Here is a 10734-nt window from a genome sequence, read left to right as displayed (position 1 = left end):
GCTTTTATATACATATTAAAAACTACTCCGTAGCATTTTAACAAGCAAAGATCTATCTCTATTTTTTGGAGGAGCGTCCATACGGACATTCAAAAGTGGACCTCCAAGTGCCGGACAGACTCGCCAATACGAGAGTCGATCAAGAAGAAAAAATGGCGTCTCATATCATTTTGCTAAACGATCTAATCTCACTCCCGGAGGTGGACATGCGAGGAATGGCTTTTGAGAGAGTTTAGTTTGTTCATTTTTGGTGTACCCAAAAAAAAAAAAAAAAAAAAGTGGGCCTCCATGGCCTTGTTCTTCAAAATGGAGATTTAGCACTTTAAAATGGAGTTTTAGGGTTAGGTTCAAGATGCCCTGAGTTGGCCGAATTAAAGCACTTCAGTTCGAAAATACTGTACTAAACTTCATCGGCAATTACAGAATACGCACTCAACAGATCAGATGGTATATTTGTGTTTTGTTTGGACCCTAACCGAGAGCCCGTAGTTGGTTCCAACAAGGCAGGCACAACGAGGGTGGGCGGAATGATCAGGCTTCCGCATAGCATCAGGGACAGCGAGAAGTTTTTCACAGAGACAACTAGTCGACTTCGATTCTTTATGTTGAACCCAAACAGAGATCACATAGTTGTAGGTTTAAAGGAATTCGATTAGTGGTCTCGTTGGGCCTGGATATCAGTCAGTATCAACCGGTGTAACAGCAAATAACATAACGTGATGTCCAAAACCGGCCTCAATATTGAACAATATCAGCCGATGCAACAACAAATATCAGAATAAGATGTCCAAGATTTTGACATGAGCCGGCCTCCTCCCGCGTACTAATTTTCCATTGTAGGTTTAGAAATTGTTTTTCTAAAGCCGAGGAAGTAGATTATAAAGCAATTATATAGCAATTAGGTGGACTCGAACTCAGCCAACTAGGCTACAATGTACCGGAGACTAACTAAAATAAGTACTTATTTTTTCAATTAAAGGTAATGTATTATGAGAGAATGAACTGCCTCGTAAAAAGGAAAATAAGTACTTAAAAAAATAAGAATTTTAGCTGAACAGGATCTAATTTTTAGAAAAATACTACCTTGTACTAAAACTATGGGAATGCATCTATGCTTCAATTGGCATCATGGTCTCTCTAGCACTACACAGAGCTTCACTTTGGTCCAATTAGATCATCATGTTGTTGCAAATTGTTCATGAAAATAAGGTAAAACCACCAATCTCCGAATAGGAGGACCAAATAACAATCATCTCTATTAAATTCTATCTTTCAACTCTAAGCTAACGAAAACTTTGCCGCAAGTGGGCTGTGGGAATTGTGATTTAGCCCCCAAGATTAATCGATGTGCACATAGGCTGACCCAGAGATCCAAGTTATTAAAAAAGAAAAAGACTAACAAAAACTTTCCAGCACACCTTTACCCAGTACTAGTTTTTTTTTTTTTTTTTTGATCCGCCTTTACCCAGTATTAGTTAAACCAAGCAGTTCTATTCACATGCCACTCATAGATAGCAAAACATGCAAATTCTTGAAACGGATAGATGTGTATTGGAACTAAACCTGTTTTTTTTTTTAAAACTTTTTGAACTGTGTGTGTATATATATATATAGTTTATTTGAACTGTTCGATAAAATACAAACAAAAACTGCTCGGATCAAGTTCTTTCCGGTCTTTTGTTTTGCTCGGATCATCGTAAATTTATCGGGAAAGGGACGTCCTTAACTTAATACGGTAAGAACGTCCTTACTTGAAGTTTTGTGTATATGTATATGTTCCACCAATAACCACTTTATATCAACAGAAGTACTATCTGCTTTCTGAAGGTCAAGCAGTATCAAAACAGGACAATCAAAGGATTTGTGAAACTTACAAGAACATGAGATCTTCCTCTTCAGATTTCTTCAGCACTCACTACATCATTTGTGTTAGCTCGACAGTTGATCACCGTCGGTTGACAATTCTCTTCCCATGGAACAGCTAGGTCCGCTATCTTCCCACCTCCACCACCACCACTAGCCACCACAGATGCACCCAAATAAGGATGAAAGCATGGAACCTCATTCCCACACTCTAACACCAATGCACTCCCATTCGAGTCCAACCCACAACCACCTTCCTTAAAACTAGAAGTAGGATTGCACAATGAGAAAACACCCAATTCACCGTCAATCTTCCCTCTGAGATCTGTCAATAACCCTCTCAGCCTCGAGATTTCGGCTTTGAGAATCGCCTGCCCTTGTAGTTTCCTAACCAACTGCTGGTTCAACAGCCTCAGTTTCTTGACTTCCTCTTCTAAGTAAGCCGTGTGTGCTTTCTTCTTCTCTCTGTACTTTCGCACCGCTTCTCTGTTCCCTAAAGGCCTCTGTTGTCTTCCCACTGGATTTTCTTCTCCGGAGGGAAATAACCGGGTGTGGGTGTGGTAGCATGTGTGGGTGTGGGCTGAGTAGGGGCCTGGAGAGTTGCACGTGTGGTTGTGAGTGCATGTTCTTGTTTTTTTCAAGAATTCATCAAGAAATGAGTCTATTGATGAAGATGTCTGAATGGTACTGGAAGGATAGGGATTTGATAGAAAACCCTGGTCTGGAATCTCTATCTCACCATCATCCATGTTATTTTTTCACTTGCCCGAATGAAACCCTAGTTCAAACACAAGCCACAATTCTCATTTTCTGGACTAATCAAACAGAACTGTGATATTTTCACCAAATTTGACTTCAAAACCCAACCATGAAAAAGTAGGATGCCATGATTGCTTTAAATCCAATCCAGAATTTATGCGAATTGAAGAATATGTTGAGATTTCAAGTGCCCACAGAACAACTCCTATGAATAGAGATTGATTGTATTAACATATCAGAAGCCAGAAACTTACTTGAGGAGTCAAAAGAATACCCACATGGAGATAATCCAGGAAAAGTAAAATTAGGCATAAAGTCAAGATTTTGAGGTAGAAACAGTTGAAGTGGAGAAGGGAATAAGAACCCCAGATGGGGCAAGGTGTGTGCCCAAAAAAGGAGATCTTTTGTACAGAATCTAGGAAGTGGCCGGATGGGTTTGATCAGATTGGGAAGCAGGAGATTCTCGGTTACCTTCTTAGTTTCTGGTTTACTATGCTCAGGATCTTAATTACTTGGTACTATAACTTATGACCACATAAATGTGGATGAGGGTTAGTTTGTAGTGAGCCTTTGGAGTTAGTTTGTTCTTAGTTAGTTGATGATGATCTTTGTATGTCCTTGGTTGGTTTCTTCCGAACTTCCTTTCTTACTTTCGGGGTGCTTTCGGGGTGCCAGGTGGCATGTGATTGTCCACGTCTTCGGTGCCAACCTAGTTGGGATCATGGCCGTGATTGTGATGCCGTTGTACTCATGCTCTCTTTAATCTTTGTAAATGTTTCTCAAGGATTAATAAAGCCTTTCTTTTGCTCAGGGCAAAAAAAAAAACTTATGACCACATAAATGGTTCAATTATTTGTGAGAATCAAGCAGCTCCTTTGTCATTCTTTTATACCTGTGGCAGGCAGAAATTTCTTGAATGAAGAACGGAAAATCTGGAATGAAAATATTGTCAAATAACCTTTCAGGCCTTCACTACAATTTGATATGTTCATAGATGAATTATATAAATGAAGATCACATGGGAAAGCGGTGGTTTAGGCAAAACTGGATGGTAGAATATGGAGTATCTATAATCTGTAACTATACTAAATTTGTAGCAATTGTAAAATGAGGGAGAAAAATTGAGATAGACGGGTCCTTCCTAAAAAATTTCTTAATAATAAGTTTCGAGCACGGTTACCCAAGTATGTTTCTTGCTTCCAGCGACAAATAGGGCTGCAAACGAGCTGAGTTGTACAATGTTCAGGTTCGTTCGTTATGGTTTTTGGCGAACTCGAGCTCAAACTCAATGAAAATTTGGCGAGTCAAGCTTGAGCCGAGATTTTCTAAGTTTGATTCGAACTCGAAACTTGTTCACAAGCCTTTACCAAATCGAGCTTATTGTTCACAAACAGCTCGGTTTATTTGCAGCCCTTGAGACAAAGGCAAGTCTAAGCATAACAAAACCAGCATGATTACTTGCCATTTTCGAGGGGCAATGTACCTGTCAGATAGTCATCTCACTGCACAAACTTTGCATGAAGAATAATTAAGCACCAAATGATGTATACCTTGCACAAAATTGCGTTAGCAGCGTTGCCAAGTGAGGATTGAGCATTTATCCTCGCTGTTTATCCCGCTATCCATTATTAAGAGGATGCGAATGGTACAACTCTATGATTTCTTGAAATTGTGGCAAAAGAAGTTCAAGATTTTGGCCCAAGAGATGGATCTTTTCAAACATAAACTGATTCTGCAAAAACGCAAATGCTGAGAAAGAAAATAGAAACCAAAGAACCCAAATGGGCTGATAGAAACCAAAGAACCCAAATGGGCTGCTAGAGGGGGAATATCTTCATGGTTCTCCAACTGTCTGAAAAAGAGAATGTGAATCCACAAAACAGATTAACATGGTAAAAGAAATGCTCCGACTGATGTGGTTCTTGTTTCTATATGTAGTTCATGTGTATCTCACCTGCAAATAGATGATGATTATCTTCTCTCTCTTTCATTCAACACCGGGAAAATGAAACTTCATAAAATAGGAAAAAAACAAAAACAAAACACCTGGTACAAGAAATGCAAAATCTCATTTCAAACACCTTCATATCCATACTTGTGCTTGCGGCCACTAGGTTGTCATACATTAGCAAAGTTGGCTATACTAATACATAAACATGGGTTATATTGTACAACGGAATATGAAATGTAACAGTTTTACAAGATTACATCATCCGTATTTCAGATTATTATAAAATTACTAATCAACATAGCAAAGAAGATTACAAATATTGTTACAACACTATGAATGGATCTCGGATCTTTAGAGAGAAAAGATATGAATGGATAGAGATATAAATACCGTATTTGTAGTGAAAGAAATTTTTTTTTTTCTTTTGTTGACTTCAAAAACCAAGAAAAGAATGAAATGATATTTATCGGAAATACAAGTTTTACTTAGTATGCCTGAAAAAATGAGTAAGTATGTTTGAATTTAATTTTCTTTCCCCTGGCGAATCCAAGATCACACATAGCACAAAGGAAAAGAAAATGAATATGATAGAATCACCAAGGATCCAATTGCCAGAGAATTTCTAAGTGATTGCAATTGATCGAACTTTTGACCCTATTTAGAGCTGCTTGCCTATGTTGCAGTAGCAAAAGTGAGCCATTGTCAAGTTGTTTCTCCGTCTCATCAATTTTCTTTTTCCGGGGCAGCTTCCTTGAAAAGATCTTCCATTTTGATTCAAACGCACATGCTACAAATAGAGATGATGGAAAATAAATAAGCAGCCTCATCCAAGAAAACAACAACAAATGGAGAAGTATATAAAGTAAAAAACTCAAGCAACAACATGAATAAGTGAATTCAACAAGAAAGAAAATAAGGAATATATGCAAAATTAAAATATTTCCACACCTATCTTACAAATGGAGTGTGTAATGAACTATAGCATCTGGGACCTACTTGAATGGCATGTAACGGACACTAAAATAAACATTTTTAATTAATATAGTATTTTTCAAAAAAATAACCAATAAACATGCAAACAGTATCATACGTTAATTGAAATAGGTCATAAACAAGCAACTGACAAAATACATATGGCATGCAATAGTTGATAACCAAAAGTACGTCACCGACTCTTCAACTAGAACTCTGAGAACATAAATTATGTAAACTACTAGATTTCTCAAGTAACTTGACCACAAACACATTAATTTGTTCCGAAGAAAAAAAAAAGAATTTGGTTGTACCTATACCACTGTACGAATCATCATGACTGGTAAAGGGCACAAGAATTATAAGTGTTACTACATGCTAAGTCAACTCTTAGAATTATTAGCTAAAGATATCCGGATGTCAATGAATTTCTCACTCAGAAGTGGCCATCAAAGATTAGTTTGTTGGGAGTAGCTAAAATGTTTTATGAAAATTATTCATGGCAGCAAGACTGTTTCATGCTTAGAGTCAGTGGCAGATTAAAAAATTTAGGTTAGAGGGGCCACTTGTTAAAGATATCCTAATTGACAAACCCAAAAGCAAATGATCAACAGTCCTAATCAGAAAAGAAACTCCAAGAACAAATAGATTCAATGTACAAAATGTGCAAAAAAAAAAAAAAAACACAATGCTTAATAAAAATAAAAATGCATCATATGAATGAAAAGAAACAAAAATTTGCTTTGGGGTGTTTTAAGTTCATAGGAGGGCCAGTTTGATAATCTTAAAGTACTTGGGGCATTAATTTAGCTTCTCAAGGGGGTAAATGAAAGATAATACAAATAGCAGGGTCTTATAGGGGCTATATGTAGTTCAGGGGGACAGGGGACCCCTTTGGTCCCTTCTAAAATCCACCACTGCTTAGAGCCTTATCTTCTACCAATCCCAGATTTAAAAAGGAGGGTTGTGCGTTAGGTAATGGACAACCAACACGTAAAAGACCTTGTTAGATCCTTATGACATGAATCTAATGAAGAAAATGGATTCTGTTACATTTATTGGCGATTTCAGGATTCCAACAAACCATTGAGTTTGTATTGGTCCTTTTTTCATTTGGGTTTGAAGGTGGTTTTTATTCTGTCGAGCCTAGATACTCCAACTCATTTCTATCTTCTTTTTTATTAGGGTTGTGCGTTAGGAACATTCTTTCTCTCTCTTGTCCATCTTTTCTTCCTCATCCCAATGTTCCTGACTCAGTTATTTGGACTGGTTCTCCTTCATCCAAGTATCAAGCCTCTCATGCTTGGAATGCGTTTAGGACCCACTGTCCTGTTGTACCCTGGCAATAGGTTGTTTGGTTCTCAAAAAATATTCCCAGGCATAGTTTTATTCTACAGATGGCTGTTAGAGGAAGCTTAAGATCCAAGGATAAACTTCACAAATGGCGGTCATTGCTAGCTCTACTTGTTCTTATGTGATCAATTTCCTGAAACTGTGGAACACCTCCTCTTTGATTGTTCCTTCTCCAGTCAAGTGTGTGCTGCCATTGCTGATCTCTGCTACATTCCTCTGGGTCCTGCCCTTTGATCTCAGAAGATTGCCTGGTTCTGCTCTAATTTTAAAGGGAAGGGTTTTCCTAATCTTCTACGGAGGCTTGCTTTTGCTGTAGCAGTTTATTTTGATTGGCAAGAGAGGATTAGTAGAGTTTTTGGAGGCATCCAAATGCCTCCTTCAGCTGTAATTGGGCAGGTCAGATTTGAAGTTAGGGTCAAAGCATCCCACAGCAGGAATATCAAGCCTACTTCTTTAGCCTCTCAGCTTTGCCAGAATTGGCACATTTCTCTCTAGGATCTTTCTACTTAATAGGCTTTAGTTTTTTCAGTTTTGCTTTCTTTCTCATGCCTTTGTACTTTGTACCTCTTGAGGATTCTCTCTTTGGTTTCTAATAATATGGATAACTAACACACACAAAAAACAAGTAAAAGAGTGATGCAAAAAAAATAATGGCGCAACAAGAATCGAAGAGTTATTTTTATCATGTCTTTTAATTTGTAGTCTAAGTATTCATTCACACAATTTTTAGTGTCATTTGTTGGTTCAAGGAGTCATTGAGTTGTTCATGGAGTCTACCTAGTTTTCTGTAGTCAAGTGTTTGTTTTTATTTAATTTTAGCTTTGAAAATGCAAGTGTCTTTTCCTATTCTTGGAGGGTTGTTCCAAGTGCCTATAAATTAGGTTGCTATGAATGAAATTCTTAGAGTGTGTTGAATTAAAAAAATAGCCTTTGGCTTGTGAAAAGATAATTCTTCTTGCAACTCTTATCCTTCGGTGGATTCCGATAGGTGGCGAGTTCCCCGTTTCTGTATCTCTTAGGTGGATTCCTTGGTGAGCGGTCCCCAGCCCTATATCCCTCGTTAAACCCTCGGGTGGTGTCAATCTGTATCCCGTTGGTTCCCTAACTTGGGTGGTGAGCTTTATCCTTTTTTCCCTTTTACCCTCTTTTTACTTTTCTTCAATCCCATTTGCAAAACCCGGCATCAAAGAGGCATTAGATCCTTGTGACATGAATATGAGGGAGAAGACATATTCATGTAGCCTACCCCAATTGATTGAGACGAGGCTCGGTTTTTGTTTGGTTTGGTTTATCCATGGCAGCAACGAAGTCAAACAAGCTAAAATATAGCTATGTTTGAAAGACCCGGTAAAGTTCATAATCATTTCGCATTACAACATCGTGAAACTAGGTGGTTCTGGCTTCAGTAGGTCAAACACCACCCAAAACGGTGGAATGTTTTGGGGGAAGGCAAACATATATAGCTCAGTGATTATTCCAAGTATTGTGTAAGAAATTGTTGCAGAACAAGTGCATATGTGCTGAAACAAAATTGTCTACTGTTAAAGTAGTCTCGTGATCTTCTACAGCTTTAGGCTAGTTAAATACCTTCACTTCGGTCCATAAATCCTTGAATAATGCATGCACAAACCCATGGCTTTCCAATACAGGAAGCTTTTGCACCACCTTTCAGTTCACCGTTATGTTGTCTAAGGCTATTAAAGAACAACAATCTTTTAGAAAATTGCTTCTATATCACATCACATATGCGTCGGGATTAAAATTATTGTAATCTTGCAACAAAAAGACTGAATGCCAGTAAAAACAGGAAGGACAACCCAATTTAAAAAGACAAAATGTCATATTAGTATATCCGCATAGGGAAACAGGACCAAGGCAGTATTTTCAATTTCTCCAGCTTTAAGGTGCCCCTAAGCCGAAGGAATTTATCACCCTTTTCAGTTTCCACACATTAAACGAACCTCAACTAGTGGTTTTCTTACTGTAATATAGATTAAAGATTCTCCGAAACAAGTATAACACAAATCACAAAGCAATGATACCTTCTGTTTTACTCGAGCATCTCCACTCCTACTCAAATCATGACTCAAACTCAAATATAAGTAAAAATCACCCTAAACTCTCTTCCACTCCTTACCCAAACCTATATCAAATTTAAATTTGGTTAGACTCAAATTTTAGAAGGCAAATTTCACTCCTTTACATTGACAATATTGCCATTAATGAAGTTTTTACTCAAATTTGTGCATAGTTGTGCTTGGGTTTGAATTTACCCATTGGAGAACACAATACCAAGTGAAGCTTTCTCATATTTTTACTCAAATTTGAGGAGATGCTCTAAGAGTCTAATTCGGAAATACATTCACAAACCAAAAGCTCTATTTTAATTTTTTTTCGATTTTTCTAACTTCTGCTTTGTTATAATTCATCAATCATTTAACAAATATTCAGTTACAGAAAACTTCCACATGGCCACATTCCTACTGGCTAACATTAACATAAAACAAAGCAGAATTCAAAATTAACGTCATGGACAAGCCGTAGTAATCATAACAATAATATTAAGGGCCCTAATATTAATCTGACTAATTGCAACAAAACAATCGGCGATTCTTAAATGAGAGAGAGAGAGAGAGAGAGAGAGAGAGAGAGAGAGTAGTACCGGCGAGAGAAATTGGTGGTGACGCCAACATATGTTTTGATTGGGGTATTGGTGGAGAGAATGAGGTATACCAACCATGAATGCTTCAATGAAGACGAAGATGATGGTGACGGGGAATAACTAGGTCGTAGAGGTGAGGAGGGAGAAAATTTTGATGGTTTATTAGGGTTAGGGCTACTACCAAGATGATGATGATGATGAATATGATGGGGTTTCACATATGGGAATGCTTTTGATAGTAATCTCGTCATTCCCTCCCTATGTGCGGATTGGTTCTCAGTTGGAGTTTCAGACACATGCCTAGAAAACAGGTTTCAATTTGGTAGGAATTTTTCAGGGGAAAGCTACAGGCAAGGCGTGTTTGGAAGTCATCATCAGGAGAAATTTTTCAGTGCTGAGTGATATCACGTGGTGCCCGTGATATCACGTGGTGCCCGCTCGGTGTATTCGGACCGTCTATTTCGATTTTGGACATTTCGGATTTGGAGAGAAAAAAAGGCGAGAGAAAGAATAGGGGTGAGAGGAGAGAGAATGTTTTAATCTGAACCGTCCAAAAATGCATCGGATAGCTCAGAAGTGCCGAGTGGACACCACGTGGGACATACCCGCAGGCACCGAAAAATTTCCCCTTCATCATCAGAGACACTACTATAGCCAAGTATGCCATAACTGTGGATACCCCTATAACCTGGCAAGAAAGAGAATGTTCCAAATTGGATTTGTAGGGAAGTTTCCGTTGAAATTTCTTCGATGCATTGATGAATAAAACTACTTACCGATTGAAAAAAAAAAAGAAAAGAAGACTAATGTAATTTTTTGTATCTTGTATTGAACAACTCAAATTGTTGCGGATGTACAATGAAATTGACAATTTACATGAATTGTCTCTATATCGTGACCTACAGATTACAGATAAACGTCATGTTAAAAATATAAGTAACTTCTTCAATTCTCTTAAAGAGACAACAAAAAGGTTACCTTCTTCAATTCTCCCAAGTACGATTTAAGCGATTCGCGGTACAAAAACATTAATTCTAATTCCTGAATAGAGAGCTACAAAAGAACTAAAGGTAATTTTCTTCCCCTTCCTTTCCCCAAAAACGATTGTCTTTAATCATCACTAAACAAGGTCAAAGCAACGATCAATAAGAAAAAAATCATGTTCAGAGTGTCC

The 10734-nt window shown here is 37.8% G+C and overlaps 2 protein-coding genes across 2 annotated transcripts; both read right to left on the bottom strand.

Moving 5' to 3' along the window:
• Positions 1 to 1874: 1874 nt before the first annotated feature.
• Positions 1875 to 3177, bottom strand: LOC131334703 (basic leucine zipper 23-like). Its single transcript, XM_058369883.1, has 2 exons — positions 2877 to 3177; positions 1875 to 2641 (listed from the first exon to the last, which is right to left on the bottom strand). Exon 2 carries the CDS (start codon positions 2610 to 2612, stop codon positions 1896 to 1898), a length of 717 nt encoding a protein of 238 aa, XP_058225866.1. The 5' UTR covers positions 2613 to 2641; positions 2877 to 3177; the 3' UTR covers positions 1875 to 1895.
• A 1495-nt stretch (positions 3178 to 4672) lies between these two features.
• On the bottom strand, positions 4673 to 9927 carry LOC131334702 (uncharacterized). Its single transcript, XM_058369882.1, has 3 exons — positions 9561 to 9927; positions 8486 to 8592; positions 4673 to 5360 (listed from the first exon to the last, which is right to left on the bottom strand). The coding sequence occupies exons 1-3, from the start codon at positions 9809 to 9811 to the stop codon at positions 5167 to 5169; spliced, it is 552 nt and encodes a 183-aa protein (XP_058225865.1). The 5' UTR covers positions 9812 to 9927; the 3' UTR covers positions 4673 to 5166.
• Positions 9928 to 10734: the final 807 nt, after the last annotated feature.

This window comes from Rhododendron vialii, chromosome 7a (genome assembly GCF_030253575.1).
Source record: "Rhododendron vialii isolate Sample 1 chromosome 7a, ASM3025357v1".
Lineage (NCBI taxonomy): Eukaryota > Viridiplantae > Streptophyta > Magnoliopsida > Ericales > Ericaceae > Rhododendron > Rhododendron vialii.
This window is presented reverse-complemented; position numbering and strand designations above follow the sequence as displayed.